The sequence below is a fragment of the Physeter macrocephalus genome, chromosome 17 (genome assembly GCF_002837175.3).
Source record: "Physeter macrocephalus isolate SW-GA chromosome 17, ASM283717v5, whole genome shotgun sequence".
Taxonomy (NCBI): domain Eukaryota; kingdom Metazoa; phylum Chordata; class Mammalia; order Artiodactyla; family Physeteridae; genus Physeter; species Physeter macrocephalus.
Window position 1 is genome coordinate 6,050,411 of NC_041230.1, and position 18,119 is coordinate 6,068,529.

Sequence of the window (18,119 nt, forward strand, 5' to 3'; positions counted from 1 at the left end):
AAGCTGCGCTGGGTCTTAGTTGTGGCATGCGGGAGCTTTGTTGCGGCATGTGGGCTCTTAGTTGCAGCATGCATGCGGGATCTAGTTCACTGACCAGGGATCGAACCTGGGCCCCCTGCACTGGGAGCGGGGTGTCTTACCCACTGGACCACCAGGGAAGTCCGTAATGTTAACTATTAATAGAAGCATTTTCATATTTTCTTTTCTAATAGGTACAGCTCTTACGCCTGTTTCCTATCTTTTTTGTGGTAACAAGGACATACAGAAATCTTAAACTTCAGATTGCTGAAAGCAGATATCCTTCTGTTCTGGATGTGTATATCAATCCATGGTTATTGAACAGAGGAGTGAATAAACAAGAGAATGAAGAAAGATGGGGGTCAATTTTCATCAGAGAGGAAAACGTCAATTTCCTAAGGCAGAGAGAAATATTGAAATGGGTTGTATTCAGGACCAGCAGTAAGCAGGTTGCTGGCTTATCCCTTGTCTACATCCTAGTGGCCAAAGGATGAGACATTTCTACACTTGAGGATACCAAGAGGGAAAGTAGGAGCCTGGTCCTGGATGACACTGGTGGCAGCTTAACCAGTACCAGGAACCTCCTACTTGTAGACATTTATTTCAGTGAGGAAATGGTGTTTATTTATGGTTGGATTTTCAGTTATTTACAGCTAAACACACCCTATAGGATACAGGGTACAAAGTTTTGAACTGGATTATTCCGAAGTCAACTTCCTGGTTTGTCCAGTATTCTGTGGACTTCCTACACTCCTTTTTGAAACAGATCACTTTCTGGAAGCTGTATGTGGTCTGTCTCTGCTCAGAGATCAGGTTCTTCACCTTTCCCCCATGTGCTACATCCAGTCTGGATTATCGTGATTTTGAAGTTATTCTTGATGTGTGGGAGAACAGGCGAAGAACAAATGTGTAGCAGTAATAAATAGACCCCAAAGCCTATTTTCAGGAAATAGTTATGATACTAATAATTTACAGGTAAAATGCTGATTAATTTATTCCTCCTTCTCCAACCTGAATTTCTTAAGCTCTGAGGAGTTGAGAAGTGTCCTAGAGGCTCATGTTTTAAAGACAAAAATATACATCTTTCTTCGTTTTCTTGTTTTTTAAATGACTTTTAAACACGTGTTCCCCTTCACATGGAACACTTTGAGATGCTATGTGTGATGAAATAATAACGGTGAATGGAGATCAAATTGTAGGCCCATGATTCAGTCAATTGAATGCCACGAGCTACCATAGTGATTTGGTCAATATATAGTTTTATATCTCTTATTCTTAGTCATATATTGTTAAAATTAAACCAATAGTGGACTACTGATTTTAAAAAGCATATGAAAGAATGTTAATATATTTCAACAATTCAGTATCTCAATAAACATGTTTGTCAGACTATACTAAGAGAGAAAAAGGGCAAATTAAACTTTGCAATTGAATGAAACAATTATTAGTGCTAATCCAGCAATTTTCATAAATGATCCACAATGCCTTTTCTGCAATTCTAAATTCTAAAACGTTTTCTAATGAAAAGCTTCTTCCCCCTATTATGTATCTGCAAAATTTACCTGAACTAACACAGATATTTATACTTTGTTTCTCTCTAACTTAGTGGGACTCCTCATATGTTTTGATACAGATATACCCAGACGCTGCCCCAGACCTGCTGGGATGTTACATATTGCACAGTGTATGCACCTTACTGTACTGCTAAAATCCAAATGCTTGTGAATTCCAAAATACTTCTGGCCCTGAAGGCTTAGAACAAAGGATTAGGGTCCTGTATGCAAACATGATGCATAACATTTTCGACATTTTACATGCATAATAGTTAACATTTGTTCAGAAATGTTTTTTAATGTAATCAAATTACAGTAAATTAAATAGTATGCTTAATTTGCTAAATGAAAAAACATGCAATTTATTATTAAAAGTTGTATTCAAGTGGGTTTCATGAATCAATCTCAAATAATATACTTATTTAAAAACACTTTTTAACCTAAAATCATGTTTTTATTCTATACCATACAAACAGGAAAAATTGAACTTCCAAGAAGGCTTTCTTTCTTAAGATGTTAAGGCCTCCATCAAACTTGATGGTGAATCACTGGAAGCATCTCTAGTTACATCCAAAACAAAACAATAATATGGCTAATTAATTGCCCAGTCCCACCACCTAGGGCTATAGAACATCAATTTTTTTTTAAGTCAAAGTATGGAAAAGAGGCCTAAATTATTTAATGAATGGGATGTTGTTTTATCAACAGCCAAGTAAAATCCAGGGAAGTGCTGTTAGAAGTAAAGACATCTGCATAGTCTCTAAATACTAATATGCAAAAGTCAACAGACATACTGTCTTAATCGCAACAAATAAGCTGAACAATGTGCAGCCTGCACGTGGATATTCTCCACAGTGGCCTCAGAAATTAACAACTCCTGGAACAAGTTTAGCATGCAGTGGACAGGATGATCCTAACAGAGGCACAGGGCTGCTGAAACCTGCTAGGAAACCCCAAGGAAGGCGAGAAAGAGTACACTGAGCCCTGGGTCAGAGTAGGATAAGAGAGCCCCAAGCACCAAGGAGGAGAGAGGACATCAAGAGCCTGGGCCCTGGAACCTGAGGAAGATGAAAGGACACCAGATACTGGACTCTGAAGAAGACATGAAAATAATTTGTCCTGGGCTCCCAAGGAAGATGAGTGGGCTGGGTTCAAGGAAGAAGAGCACACACCAGGTCCTGGGCAGCGAAAGACTTCTCCCATTTCCTAGATATGGGCATCTCGCTCATAGAAGAGGACACGGGGCAGAGAATCCTGTCCAGCCCACTCCAACTCCCTGATTCTTTGCTTAACCAAACATCAGACAGGCTACCCTGAACCTTCTCCCCAGTAAGCCCCATACGTGTACTTCCTCGTAGAATCCCATTTTAGCAAGAATCCTAAGTCAGTTTATCAAGAATTCCTTACTCTTGATATCTGATCAAACTCTTCATCCCCACTCTCTATCCCAGGTGATATCCCATCACCTGGGCCTGCCTTCAGTAAAAAAGCCTATTAACTTGGTTCAGCCAGAATCCCCCCAGACTTGACGTCTCCTTTTCTTCATTTTCTATCCACCAGTATCCCACTCCCCCAATCCTAGACCATAAATCCCCACTTATTCTGGTTGTATTCAGAACTGATCTCAGTTCTACACTGGAGTCTCCCTTCCCCGGTTGCAATAGTTTATTGAATAAAATCTACTTTCACCGCTTTAACTTCCATCTAGCTCTGGTTTCCCGTAGACAACAGCCACCCCCCAATCCCTGTGCCTTGGGTCCACTTAACCCTGCCCTTCGCACAACTTGAGTAGACAGTCCTGACCCCCACTCTCCTCCCTGGGCCTGGAAGACATTTACTCTCACCCTCTGCACACTTTGGGGCAGGCCCGTCCCTCTTTTCCTCCCAGGACCTCTGGCTGATTTCAGTCCCGCCTCCAGAACATTTCCCACCCTCCCAATCCGCCCCTTTTTCCTCTCCATTAGACGTGGACGCACCTTTAGCACCGCCCTCTTCCCGGAACTTGACAGGACTTTAGCCCCGCCCCTCTGCACTTCCGGCCCGCCCCGCCTCCCCCTACGTTGGGTGTGAGCAGAAGCTCGCCCCGCCCCTCAGCACTTCCGGCCCTGCCCCGCCCAAGCTTCCCTTTCTCCACTTCCAGGCGACCCCGTGCGTTGCAGCCCCCGTGGCAGGGCGTGGATCCCTCCCGGCCTACGTCGCCGCCCACCCGGGTGCTGGGGCCCAACGGCCTGACTTGCCCCTCCCAAGGCCTCCTCCTGCCCAGCGGGACCGCCGAGGGCGCTCTCCGCCGCCTGGGCTTCGCCTGCCGCCCCGAGTTGGCCGGCCAAGATGGCCGCCGCCCGCGAGGTGGGGCGCACCGCGCCGCGGGGATGACTGGGAGTTGTAGTCCAGGCCGGCGCGCTGACGCACTTCGCCGCGGGCCGACGGGCGCCATTGTGCGCCGCGCGCGGGGTGAGTGCGGCGGGAAACTTGCGCCCGTCGGGGGCTCAGTTCTAGGGCCGCTCCGCGGGAAGCGCCCAGCCGCGGCCCCTACCACAACAATCGTAGCAGCCCAGAGCCAGCCTCGCCTGCCGTCCTTCCGCCGTGTGGCCTTTAGGGGCAGTGGGAGTCGGGGACTCGGGGCCCAGAGGACGCGCGGCTGGCGGGCCCACCCCCTCCCGGCGCTTGCGGGCAGGGCGGGAGGCGACTCCCTCTCGGTGAGGAAGGTGGGAAACCGTCCCTCTGCGTGTTCAAGAGCAGGTGGAGACATTCCTTTAGGGCGTTTTCCGAGGTGGGGAATGGACTTGTCATTTCCCGTTGATTGGGCCGAGGGGGGCGGGGGACCTTGGCATAGCACTCACGCCCCTCCCACCTCCCAAATTCGACCTTCTCAGGACTCTGCCCACTCCCACGAGACACGTTGAGGAAGAGGAAGGTATGGCCACCGGGCTTCCGACGGCCTGGTTCCGTGTGAGTAGAGGCTTCTTTATGAGTTTCTGAGTCTACCCCTGGATTTGGGAGCGGGGGTGGCGGGATGATGGTGGGACACCACCTTCCCTGAGATGCCCCCGGGCCCCGTAGCATTTCGGGAAGGGGAGGGGGAGTGGATGGGAAGAAGAGACCCTAGTGAGTGGAGGGATAGCAAGTTACTTTCCAAGGCAGTGGTTAGAATAGAGGTCCAAGTATGGGGGATACTAATTTACCGTTTAAACTGGGGGTGGGGTGGGGGTATGCATTGTCAGGTCTAAGCAGGGATCAGGCTTATATTTAAACAGTACTTTGGCATTAGAGCTTAGTCCCTGAGAGAAGAGAGCTAAGGATGAATCCTTGACAGGTGAAGGAAGTAGAAGCAGTATGGGCAGTGGGTGGGGGCTGAAGGCTGGGGTTTGATAATTGAGCTCACGCAGTCTCCTAGCAGGAGGTATACACGCTGATACAAATGTTGGAATCCCCAGGTCAATAAAAAATGGAGAGGTTTTCAGAGAATGAAAAACCTGCTCCAGCCTCATGAGTTGTCTTCTTTGCTGTGACCTGAAAGGGTCAAGCTTGGGTTTGCTGTTTCAGACAAATGCAGGAACTCATGATGAGACACAACTGGAATGCTCAGGTCACCTTGTTGATTGTGCCTACATGTGCTCAGTCAGCCTCCCTTTCCTGTCAGCGTGGGTGACAACAGGCCCTGGCTGAACACGCACCTGTGGGTTTTAGGAACCAGTGACCTTTGAAGATGTGACCCTGGGTTTTACCCCGGATGAGTGGGGAATGCTGGACCTCGAACAGAAGTCCCTGTACAGGGAGGTGTTGCTGGAGAACTACAGGAACCTTGTCTCAGTGGGTAAGGATGGCCTCTGTGTCAATAAAGATCTGCGCTTTGCAGCACGAATGTGGTGCCTCTGAAGTGTGTGTCTGCTTCGGCTCAGCCTGCAGGGATCCGAGTTCAAGTGTCAAGGCCCTGGAGCCTGAGGGAGAGGGCTTTACTTTGTACCCATTGGAAAAGGGCAACTTCACATAACTTCTGAAGCTTTACCTAGTCCATCCGTCAGAGGCGTTGAATACCAGGGAGGTGGGTCTATCAGGGATGTTTCCAGCTGCCGCAGTAGATGTTTACTGTGTTTGTAACAAGAATTTCAGGACGTGGTGTCTGTGTCTGACAGCTCAGGAGTATCATCAGAGACCCTGATCCTTTCCATCTCTCCATGGTTAGTGTGAAGTTTTCCATTCTTAGGTTAGTATATGCATGGCTGCGATGCCAAGCATCATATCCATGTTCAAGGCAGAAAGGAGAGACAGCAACCCTGGCTAGTTCTCTTTCTACAGCTGTCATACTTACAAAGAAAGAAAACTGCCTTAGGCCCCCAGCTGACAAACTTCCCTTTGTGTCTTGCTGGCCAAAACCAGGTCCCAGTGCCTCCTTTACTGGCAAAGGAGTCCAGAAAAGCAAGCAGCTGGCAAATGGGATGGGTGGGGTTATTAACACTGCCCTAGACCAGAAGTCATGCCCTAGCAGGGGAGAACACAGGGACAGAATTGCTACAGCAGGAAAGTATTTTCTCCCGAACACAGACCCTCCCAAGCACTGTCTCTTTTCCCTTGGGCAGAACATCAGCTTTCCAAGCCAGATGTGGTATCTCAGTTAGAGGAGGAGGAAGAGCTCTGGTCGGTGGAGAGAGGAATTCCTCAAGACACCTTTTCAGGTGAGAACCAGGCACATGGGAGTCCTGGCATGGGAGTTCTGGTTAGTGAGGATCTAGTGTCTTAGAAAAGGAGGTGGATGGGGAAAACCCCCAGTGGGGTGTTGTGATGAGTAGCTGCAGACATGCTGAATCAAGCCCTGCATTTTCCTCTGGCTTCAGAATCGGGTGTACTGCTTGGTTGAACGTGAACCTGTTGCCGGTGCCACGATGGCAACATGGGCTCCGTCACCCTGCTTCACTCATTGTCTAACTGCCCTTCCGTCCTGTAATCTCCAGTAACTGGTGTCTCTGGCTAGATTTTTTTAGATACGTTTACATTTATGGATACATGTTTGTTTTGGGGGGTGTTTCCATATTCAGTGCAGACAGGTCTGCATCATTCATTTTAGCAAATGCAGTGTAGTCCACATTTGATTTTTTTTTACTCTTGATGGACATTCAAGTTGTTGTAAAAAACTTCCTCGCGTATTTTTTCGCAGTCAAGTTGGTTTTTTGTAGGTAAGGATTTCTAGAAATGGAAGTTAGAATCAACCAAGATGTAAGTGAAAAAATCTGGTAGCAATAAACTGCTAAGATCTTTTAAAATACATATAGCTGCTCAAGAACACGAGAGCTCCTTTTCGTTTTCATAAGATACCAGCGGTTTTTAGTCTTCTTTTAAGATTTGCAGATCTGATGGGAAAAGATATGTTCAGTTTAGTTCATATTTCCCTCATGAAGTTGCATGTATTTTCATAAGTTTACAGATCATTTGTATTTTTGCTTTTGTTTATGTATTTTCCCTTTTTTCTTCCTATTGGTTTGTCTTTTGTGTGTGTGTGTGTGGTCAGGAGGACTCTATATACTATATGTTATGGATGTTAATACTGCAAATACCAGTCCAACATTTATCTTTTACCTTTATCTAGTCTCCATAAAGAAGTTTTATGATTTCAGATATTTTTTCTTTCAAATCTGTCTTTACTCCTATTCTAGGTTTCATGTCATACATAGACAAGTTGTACAAATACTTTTGTCAATTCTGGTATTTCTGTGGGGGGTTTTTAGCTGTTTCCTCGTGTATATGATGTGGGGCACAAGTTTTTTCAACACCGTTTTCTGACTTGGTTCTTCTGATTATTGGAAACACCATCTTTATCATAGACTTAATTTCCATAGTCATCATCATGTGCAGGCCTTCTTGGCCTCTTATGCTCCCTTGGTCTCTGTCAGTGTCTGAGTAAACACCATATTGATACTTTCTGTAACTTTACAAACTTGGATAAATGGTAGTTCCTCTCATTATTTGAAAAAAAGAAAACAACTGGGCTTCCTTGGTGGCGCAGTGGTTGAGAGTCCGCCTGCCGATGCAGGGGACACGGGTTCGTGCCCCAGTCCGGGAAGATCCCACATGCCGCGGAGCGGCTAGGCCCGTGAGCCATGGCCGCTGAGCCTGCGCGTCCGGAGCCTGTGCTCCGCAACGGGAGAGGCCACAACAGTGAGAGGCCTGCGTACCGCAAAAAAGAAAAAAAAGAAAACAACACACCTATTATCTGTTCTCAACCAAATGAACACTCACCATCAGCTTGTCAGGATTCATTGAGAAAATCTTGTTAGAATGTGTCTTACATTTGATTGGATTCAGACATTCCTTGATGCAGAACTGGTCTCAGTTGAGTTTTGGCACAGGTGTACAGAGGGATCTGCTCACCTCACTGTGCTAGTCAGGCCTTCCAAGTGCTGCTGGGAGTTCACTGTAGTTGCTGTTAATCTGCTCAGGTTAATCATCCCTTGCAGTCTTGCGTAGTTGTTGCAGATGAACCTGTCATGCTGCTAAATTCTTATTATTTGTAACAGTTTTGTTAGAGTCTCACTAATTTTCTCAGTACAAAGTTATCTTACTGGCAAGTATAAAGGAGGAGGCAGTTGTATTATTTTACTTCATTTGCACGATCATGTAATTGCATTCATCATATCTGGTACTTCCAAAACACTGGGCTAAGAGAGTGATGATTTGAGTATCTGGTCTTAGACTTAAAAGGGCAAGTCTCTGGGTTTTGACAAGCATGCTGCTGGATTCTGTGATTCAAATCAGTTTTTATCTGGATAAAGAAATAGTCACCTCACCCTTTCTAATAAATGAAAATTAGTAATAGCCCCAATTTCCCCCCTCCAAAGCAACCACGGGGATTTTCTCATTTGAACAATTAACAGTGACATAATCATAGAAGTGCCCTTGTTGTAATGTGTTGCTGGTGTCTGTCAACTTATTTTTAGGGTTTTTGCATCAATATTCATAAATTAGGTTGGGGAGGTGGGTGGTTTTCTTCTTTGTGTTTGTTATTTTTGGACACTTCTGTATCAGAGCGTACTGGCTTTGTAAGGAGAACTTTGGGTGTTCTCCCCACCTTTGTTCTCTGCTCTCATGAAAGTGGCTTCGGAGCAACCTGGCAGTCTTCAGGTGTGAAGCCTCCACCTGGTCCTATCTTTGGTGATGACCTTCTGTTTGCCACAACATAGACTAGAGTCTCCACTGACTCTTTGTCCCCCTTTCCTGGACTCCTCTGTTCCCCTTTCCTGGACTCCTTTGTTAGCCTGATGGCTCAGCATTAATATTTTGTTTTCCTTTTCCTTATTCACGTCATTCCTTTCATTCTCTACAATGAAAACCTCCCTTCTAACCATGAGCACAGGTCACTAAACCAAACCTTACCTGGAAGGTCCCCAGCAACACAAGCACTTTGTATCCACCCAACATGGTTTCTGTTCTCCCTGGTTGATCCAGCCTCCTAAGGTCTCTTCCCATCTTTGTGGCTCTGGCTTAGGTGTCTCATCCTCTCTGGAACTTAAGTTCCATGTAGGCAAACCTCCCAGCCATGCAATTCTGGATGGTCTAGTAGTTTCCTAAATCTAGCTGCTGTCGGGGGGGCAATGGGCGCCTATGGTTCTGCACATCTCAGGGGAGCTGGCTTGACAGGTGACAGGAGATTCAGGGGTGGTGCCCCAGAACGAGAGACCTTGTGCAGGGAGGCTTACCAGGACACTTACAGGCTAGGCCTGAGGTGATAGGTGCTTAACACGTTTCTGCTGTGTCACAAAGAGTCCTTTATGTGATTTCTTTTTCCTCCACTGCCTCCCCTTTACTTCACAAATATTTGTGGGAGGCCTCTTGTGCCCTATGCAAAAACAAAAACAAAAAACTGTACACTTAGGTAGTAAGCCAAAGACCTAACATAATCCCTGCCATTGTAGACTCCTTAGTCTAATAGATGACAGCCTTCTACAGACAAGCTACACAGATATAACTGTGTAAACACAAATAGTGGTAAGTACTGAGAAGAAAAAGAACATGGTGTAAAGTAGGGAGCAATGGGGAATTACTCTAGAGGAGTTGGTCAGGTGACAATGCAGGGGTGAGATTTAAGCCGATTCCTGAAGAAAAAGTCAGCAGACGTGTAAGAGTGGTGGGGAAGAGCTTCCAGATACAAACACCACTTGAGAATGGAGCAGGCTTGGCACATTCTGGGAATGGAAAGTCACCCACTGGGCTGGGAGGAGGTAACCGAGGTGTACTGACATGCAAGTTAAGTTTGGCAGAGCACAGAGGGCTTCCACTGTGAAGGGGGTTTGATTTTCGTTGAGTACGTGTGTGGTGTGCTTTTCACAGCTCACTCTGTGAAGATGGAAGGGCACAGACGGAAGCAGGCAGCAGGCTGTGGTAGCAGCTAGGGAAGAGGTGGCAATACCTGGCCTGAGAGCGTAGCAGCAGGGTTGGGGAGAAGCTGGCTCCTCCCCATTCGTAGGTGGATTCAGTGGGGGTAGTTGAGTAATTGACCCAGGAGAGCAAAGGAAAGGAAACTGCCAAGAACTGCTCATAGGCGAAAGCTTCAAGGGATTTCCTGTGACAATTCTTTGTAACATGTATTTACTATATACATTTTTTTTTTAACGTATCAGTATTTCATTTTAAAAATACAAGAACAGCGATATTATGACTCTGGAATTTTTGGCATTAGTCAGTGACGTGGTAAGTCTGACAAAGGCAGAGACTTCTGAAGGGTGGAAACAGAGGTTTTCTTTGGTTTTTATTTTTATGTTGAAATAATTTTAGGCAAACAGTTAGTTGACTAGTACAAAGAACTACCTAATAGCTTTCACCTAGATTCAAATGTTTTTGGAACTCTCCCATGTCTTGACTGGTTCTGTTAATGAAGTATGAATCAGAGGGGACTTAGAAACACCCAGGTAGAGGTTTGTGAAGCCAGCTGAATGTATCTGCGTGGACGACCTCCCGAGGCAGTGCATAAAAACATGGGAATCATAGGTGTTTGGAATGGCCAGCTTTACTATTAAGAGAACCATCTCCTGCAGTGGTCGTTTTCTCCCAGTACTAATGTAGCTGTGCCTCTCCTCAGTGCAGAGAACTGGAACTGAACGAAAGCTAGGCCTCTCTGATGCAGCTCATTTTGCATGTGTCTTCAGCTCTCCACAACAGTAAAAATGGCAGCATAGGCATTGGTTGAAGTAGAAGGGAAAATGGATAAATGCTGAAGACAGGTATTCATCTTCAAGAAGGCACTAATTTGAAAAGATGCTATGAAGATAAGGAACGTGGAGAAATATTTGATGGCACTCAAATCTTCCGCCTTCTCACTCCGTGTTCTTCAAGAAAGTATTACTATATGTGTGGTTTGGGTGGAAAGCTTGAGACATAATCTAGATTTAAACATTAGGAAAGCAATAAAGACACTATTTTGAAGGTCATGATTGTAGGAAAGCCTGCAGGATATTTAACTTTTTTTGACTGGTTAAGAATTTAAGCAGAAGAGCCCTGCAAATATGAACGTGGCAACTCTCAAATTAGTACAAACATCAGTAGAAAAAAATAGCTTGTACAAGATTTTTTTGTTGGGAGGAAGAGAAGGAAATTCTTCTCCAGATTTCATCCTTTGTGTAGCCTGAGAGGACTCACATGGGCTATATAAAACCAACGTGTGGGGGATGTAGGAAATCAATTGTTTTATACAAAGGATAATTCTTTCAAGAACAAGACTAGTGTGAGAAAGCCTATTCTCAGCTCAGCCTTTAAGAGAAAGCTCACACAGGAGACTCACATGCAGACTCACAGGATACCCTGAATGGAGGAAGTCCTTTTCATCATGAGTTTTCCAACATGAGAACTCAAACGTGGAAGAAATCTCAGGAATATAATCATAGCAGGAAAGGCTTCTGGCCTGATATAGTCTGATTTGAGAGAATTCATACTGGACAAAAAATTCCAGTTCTGTTCAATTTGGAAAAATTCTTATACCAAATAATTATATCTGAGAACTCTGATATCATGGGAACATGACTGCTATGGAAAGGTTTCATGAATAGCTCTCTTTTTCAGCATCATAGAAGTCATACTGGAGAATGTCTGAGAAAATAATCAGTGTTAGGAAGGTTTCAGGAGTCACAGAACCCACTGGCAAGAAGCCCTTCAGTAGGAGTCCTCATTGTGTTCAGCATCAGAGGACTCATATGAGAGTAGACTCTCAATGCAATATGCGCAGGCAAATCATTAATCTTAGCTCTCACGTTATTTGACAGAACAACAGAAAAACTTACGCTGAAGAGAACCACACTTAAAACAGAATGAGACATTTATATTTATATCAGATAGGTCATAAGGAAGGCAAACTCTGCAAAACTTTGATCACGTAAGGATAGCCATCCCTTAGTATCCATGGGGGATTGTTTCACACTCCTATGGATACCAAAATCCGTAGATGCTCAAGTCCCTTATATAAAATGGTGTAGTACCAGTGCTCGCTTTGGCAGCACATATACTAAAATTGGAACGACACAGAGAAGATTAGCATGGCCCCTGCATAAGGATGACATATAATTCATGAAGCGTTCCATATTTAAAAAGAAAATAAAGTGGTGTAGTATAGTCAGACATGAAGGGTCAACTGTACAAATATATAGTAAAACATTCTGTTTTTCCAATTTGGGTTCTATTATCTATCTGAACTGAACATCTAGAACAAATGTTAAGTAGCATGGGTGACAGCATGCATCCTTATTTCAGTTTCCCTTGTAAGTCCCCAGTTACTAGAACAATGACTGACGTTCTAGCTCAGGAAACTGTTGAGAGAATAAATGGTTGGAAAATTTTCAAGAGACGAGAGGGAATCTTCAAAGAGAAGACTCTGAAGACTAGGCCAGGCTCTGAGACAAGGGAGTAGGTAAGGGATGGTAAAGGGAAATCTTAAGATACTGCTACAAAGAACTTTGAGAGGGTCACATCCTTGGGGACGGGGCAAAAGTCTAGAATCTTGAGTGACCATCAAACATGTTTTGGCAGGAATCCAGCCTATCAGGGTGTGGTCACATACTGTGCAGTCTTTATTCAAGAATACTTTATGTTCTCTGTTACCATCCATCTATGTGTTCTCTAGGACCATGTAATCGTAATCCTTTTATCTGGGGACCACTCTCTCTGGTGTGCAGATACAGTCCCTGGAGTAATTTCAAAGCCTGAAGTGCTTTAACTGTTAACTGAATAAGAAGGAAAATAAATGAACTAAGCATTTGACTCAAACCTTTTTTGGTGAAAAAAAATTTCCAAAAGTCCTGAGGGAAATTAATAAGATGAAAGCAAGAATAAATGAGTCAGAAATGAAGAAGAAAAAAAGCCCATTTTCTGGATAGACAGAATAAATAAAAGGCAAGCTAAAAACCTATACAGGGAAAAAGAAACTCTGAATTATTCAGATATTCAGCAATACATGTAGTTCTCATTATAGTACTTTACCCAACTGTCATAAAGAATAAGCCAGCTCTATGTACTGATATGAAACAATCTCCAAGAAATACATATTTCTTAAAATGTACATCTTTTAACATACGTATCTTCACATATATAAAGATATATAGATGTACGTGGGTTTTTTTCCTTAAAAATATACACACAAACACACACCAAGTATGAATGTGTCAATTGGTTATCGTTGGGAGAATATAGAAACTGATAGGATGTAACTGTCTCCCAAGAAGAAAACTGGGTGGGAGGGTGACTTTCCATTTTTAGAGGTGCTGCTGGTAACTATGCTTATAAAATGGAAACGACTGTCTTCTTCCTGCTATGTCACCAGTTCCTGCCACAACGTAGGTGCTCAGTAATTATTTGTTGAGTACAGGAATGAACCAACAAGATGGAAAGATTTCTGGCAAAGTGTAAAGTTGGCAAAATTGGTACCAGGAGAAATGTTAAAACCAACTTTTTCTTAGAACAAAGTGGCCAGTTAGTTGTGTTTCTATATTGACCTGGGCAGTGAATATTTTCCAGCTTCCTGTTAAAAGATAGTTTCCATGGAACATGAGCTACTCAATGACAACACAGGGTGCTATGTTAACAGGTTCTTTCTGCAATGTATACGTAGCATCGTTCTCACCAAAGCACAAAGTGAGAAAAATATTCAAAAGGAGGAAATATTTGTAACTTGTAACAATTAACACCTTTTTAAAAAAAAGCTAATCCTCTGAAATAGTTATAAGAGTTGAGCAGTTGCAACAGATTGCAAAATACAGAAGCTAATAGCTCTGGCTTATACCAGGAATAACCAATTTAACACAGATAGAGGAAAGATTTTGTGAGTGATGCTGTTTTGAAATGGAACCTAAGAATAAATTGTTAATGAGCAGGCTCTATTTGGAGAAAGTTATGTTAGAATGCCATGGAAGACTTAAGTACTGTAAAAGCACTGACTTCTTTTGAAGGCTTACAAAGGCTAGAAGTATGTGAAGTCCCTTTCTTAAGTCCTATAAGTCCTCCACAGAAGTGCTGCTGTGGGAGGATGAATGCAAGTCCCTGACCTGGCTGGTCTGGGAAGAAGCAGGTGGGGTGCAAACCAGGTGTCCTTTTACCCCATGTCCTGCTTAGGCTCCTAAGTAAAAGATGGGAACTTTGTAGCAGCAGCCATCCTCCCATGATAACTTCAGATGGGACACTCACAGTGCCAGTGAGATTTCCTGAAATTTCAAATATGGGTAAATCCAGACATAAGGCTAAAAGGCCCAAATGTCTTGGTGAACCATTCACCAAGGCACTTAGTAGCTGTGTTGTGTCAACAAATACTGCTTGAGCACCTGCCAAAATGCCAAGTACTGTTATAGGGGTGGGTCACCATGATGAACAGGGTGGAAAGGCCCCCTGTCTCACTGGGCTTACATTCATTCCAGAGTAGCCACTAGCACGTGTGGCTGATTAAATGTAAACCGACTAAAATGAACTTACCAGTCAGTTCCTTAGTCGTACTGGCCATCTTTCAAATGTTCACTGGTCACCTGCAGCTAATGGCTACTATGTTGGACAGTGCAGTTCTAGAACATTTCCTTCACCAAAGAAAGTTCCACTGGGCAGTGCTGTTCTAGAGAAGGTGGAGAGAGAAATTAGTCATATACTTTAAGGTGGCAATCAGTGCTATGAAGAAAAATGAAACAATAGGATATCTATCAGGGAGTGGAGAAGCATGGATGGGCAATACTAGTTTAGAACTGGGCAGGAAGATAGCTCTGAGATGATGACATCTGAGCTGAGAGCTGGATGGGGAAGGAGAACCAGGTGGAGATGCTAGGAGAGACTATCAGACAGGCAAGTGCAATGACTTCTGGATGAGACACGTTTGGGCACGTTTGAGGAAAGGTAAGATAGTTGCTGTGTGAAGCCCTCTTTGGTGTAAAGGGCATAAAAGAAGAGGGTTTGCATTCCAGCTGCTCCCTTTCCCAGTGTGTGGCCTTGGGCAGGTTCCTATCCTCTCCCAGCATGGATTTCTTTTGTGTAAAGGTTGGACGCTATTGCTTTTAGTGGGGCTGTGGTGGTGTAAAAGCCCAGGTCCTCGGGGGCCTTCATGAAATGGTAGCTACTGTTACTGATTCAAAGACTTTGACTGATGTAAAGATCGTCATAAGTGGCTTTTGCAGATCCTCCTCTGGGTCTGGCCTAGGGGTTTCCGATGCACGAGACCCAGTTAGCAGCCTTAGCAGTGCAGTGGGGGAGACACGTTTAGAAGGCGATATAGCAGGGTGCCCAGCAGAGCTGGAGAGAGTGATGGGGAAAGGAGAAAGGGTGAGAGCTGGGGGCATCCTGGACAAGGAGGAAGAGGGATTAGGGGAGTATGCAACAGGGATGAGGGGAGCTGACCCTGACCCTGCCCCCCAACAAGCTGGTAAAAGATCATTGTAATTAGTTACTATTATATTTGTGGACTGGTAGCCCTAGTGTACCTGATTAATCAGTCCGCGTTCACTAGGAAAGTGGGCACTATGAAGGAGACAGCTTACCTGGAAAGGAGGCAGCAGAGAGAACATGAGAGAAGAAAACGGTAATTAGAAGAAAACAGCAGCTCCCATCAGCAGTACCAGTACTGTTCATGCAGTACTGGCTTTAGGTCCCTGATCACTTAGGACTTAGGGGAAACTGAGGCCCAGAAGAATTAAGAATTAATTAAGAATTAAGCCCCTTGCCCAAAGGCTCAGCGAATTTGTGAAATAGCCCCCTAGCTAGATAGGGAGTTGCAGGGGAGGGGACTAAATTGCCCAAATTCCCCCCAGGGTTATTCAGCTGGTGGGTTGAAAGTCAGTACTTGGAGCTGCAGCTAGCTGATAGGGATAATTTTATGCAGCCCCAGGCAGGTAGGTAGGTAAGTGGGTGGGTCAGTCAGCCTTGCCTCAGTGAGGTGGGGATCCAGTTTCAGCCTTGTTAGCTGGTAAACACAGCTGTCAAGTGGGGCGAATACTTTTCTGGAACGGACAGCCGTGAGGATTACCTTAGAGGTTTTGGGGAGTGGTCCAAGAGATGAGACGCTTAGAGGACTGAGGTGCCTAGGATGACATTCACCCATGGGTTTAGAGGCTTGTGGCCATCTCACATACTGCAGAGCACCCAGTAGGTGCTTTATGACAACTGCAGAACCAGTGTCCGTCTGAAGGGCTGCTACAGCAGGGAGAGGGCAGATACACTGGACTCTCAGCACCAAAAACATCGGCAGAGTTCCTGACATCCAAACCCAGACAGGCTCTACAGTTTAAAACAGTTAACATTCTAAGTGAGCATTCAATGCAAGATTCTTTTTTTTTTTTTTGTGGTATGCGGGCCTCCCTCTGTTGTGGCCTCTCCCGTTGCGGAGCACAGGCTCCGGACGCGCAGGCCCAGCGGCCATGGCTCACGGGCCCAGCCGCTCCGCGGCATGTGGGATCCTCCCAGACCGGGGCGCGAACCCGGTTCCCCTGCATCGGCAGGCGGACGCGCAACCACTGCGCCACCAGGGAAGCCCCACAATGCAAAATTCTAAGAAAACACCCTCGTGTCCCCGAGGATAAGAGGAGAAAGTAAATATATGATCAAGATTAAAGGAGAAGGGGTGGGGATAGAGGAGATGAAGTAGAATAAAAAGAACCCAACGGTTTTTTTTTTAAAGGAGAAAGCATTAAATAAAAATTCCTCTGATTAACCAAGGAGTACAAAACGGAAATTTCAGAAGTTAAAAAGCTATGAAGCAATACGGAGAATTAAGTTTGTTCTTAACTGTCATGCATGATTATTGCTCAAAATGGTGCCTTTGCCCCTGCACAGAGGTGCTAGGGAGCCCCACGCCCACCCCTTGTGGGGGCTGCTTCTCAGGCCAGTGTTGCTGAGATTCTGGTAAACTCCTATCCCTGGCTTCCCAGGTTATCCTCAGAGAGAAATTCCAACCAAGCCATAAGAGCTGTAAGTGAAAGAAAAGTGAACTAAGCTTTCAAATCAAGAATGACCGGGTGGGGGTCGGGTGGGGGGGTGAAGATAACTCTCCAGAAATCCTAAGGAACAGGAAGGGAACTAAATGCTCAAGATAACGCAGATATGAATTGGGCGGGCAAGCCTCCCGATGAAACTAACTCAAAACCTTATTTGGGAGGAAGTGGGGGGAAGAGGTTAGAAATGGGAGATCAAATGCCTGTCATGATTTTTATCAAGGAAACAGTCACTTTAAACGTAGGAAAGAAGTGACTGGCAGCGGCCGATAAGTCACTGTATGGCCCAGGACCTGTTTTTCAACCCTGGAGCGCCCAAGGCCAGTCTGGGGTGGCGGGGCGGCCCCACCCGGCACTGGGCGACTCCTGACCCCGAGCTGACTCACTCCTCGGATCGCGCGCCAGCAACGGGCGACACCCGTGAAGTCCGTGGAGGCCGCCGCCGACCCGAAGTGTGTAGTCAGGAAATTGCGAGAAGGGAAGACAAAGCCGTAAGGAGACAGGGGAAGAATGTGGGGGCGGGGGAGGAAAGTGGGTGGGGAATTCGGGTGCTCGTTGCTCTCGGGGAAAGCGGCCGCGCTCCCCTCACCCCGCGTCACCCAACGGGGAAGACCTGCAGCTCGGGAAGGTGTGTGTGGAGGCTGCGCCGGCGTCGCCCCAGGACGCGTCCACCGTCGCCGGGGAGACCGGGAGAGAGAACGCGAGTGGAGGCCACAGGCGAGAGTCCCACCACTAGCCGAGCGGCCGCCATCCTGCCAAGGGCCTCAGGCGAACCCAAACCCTCAACATGGCGGGGCCGGAAGTCCGCGGCGTGGAGACTCCTGGGAATTGTAGTGAGGAGGGTGCCTGACGCACTTCCGTCCAGGCCGGAAGTCGCGGCCCCGCGCTCCTGGAGCTCTCAGAGGAGCGAGTGAGGCTTCAGGGTGGGGATGGGTGGGTGGGGCATGGGCTTTTTACCGCTTCACCCTTTGGAGGAGGGGCCGGGCGCGCTCCGCGGACTCTGCCAAAGCCAGCTCTCCAGCAGCCAAAGCTGTCTGATAAGTGCGCCCAGTGGCCGTTATGGCAGGTGCTTGGGAGGCCGCAGACGGCGAGGAAAAGCACAGAGGCAGCGTATGCA

At 45.9% G+C, this 18,119-nt stretch overlaps 1 protein-coding gene, 1 long non-coding RNA gene and 1 other non-coding gene across 5 annotated transcripts in view; 2 read left to right on the forward strand and 1 right to left on the reverse strand.

Moving 5' to 3' along the window:
• Positions 1–3,705: 3,705 nt before the first annotated feature.
• Positions 3,706–18,119, forward strand: part of LOC102974505 (neurotrophin receptor-interacting factor homolog) — a 71,046-nt gene continuing 56,632 nt past the window's right edge. Inside the window, exons 1-4 of one of the 2 annotated variants that reach the window (XM_055078834.1) lie at positions 3,706–3,917; positions 4,445–4,518; positions 5,259–5,385; positions 6,149–6,244. In XM_055078834.1, the coding sequence (XP_054934809.1) occupies positions 5,313–5,385; positions 6,149–6,244 (169 nt within the window). In that variant the 5' untranslated portion in view covers positions 3,706–3,917; positions 4,445–4,518; positions 5,259–5,312. Of the gene's footprint in view, positions 3,918–3,951; positions 4,342–4,444; positions 4,521–5,258; positions 5,386–6,148; positions 6,245–18,119 lie in introns of those variants that run through there. The other variant, XM_028477461.2, reaches the window with a different exon arrangement.
• On the reverse strand, positions 7,077–16,341 carry LOC114483993 (uncharacterized). Of its 2 annotated transcripts, none has more exons than XR_003676407.2 (3): positions 14,508–16,341; positions 9,272–9,399; positions 7,077–8,325 (listed from the first exon to the last, which is right to left on the reverse strand). It is a non-coding gene; the product is annotated as an uncharacterized lncRNA (long non-coding RNA). The 2 variants fall into 2 exon arrangements; XR_003676406.2 differs by having other exon boundaries at positions 9,272–10,939.
• On the forward strand, positions 12,031–12,136 carry LOC112062484 (U6 spliceosomal RNA). Its single transcript, XR_002890752.1, has one exon. It is a non-coding gene; the product is annotated as a U6 spliceosomal RNA (small nuclear RNA).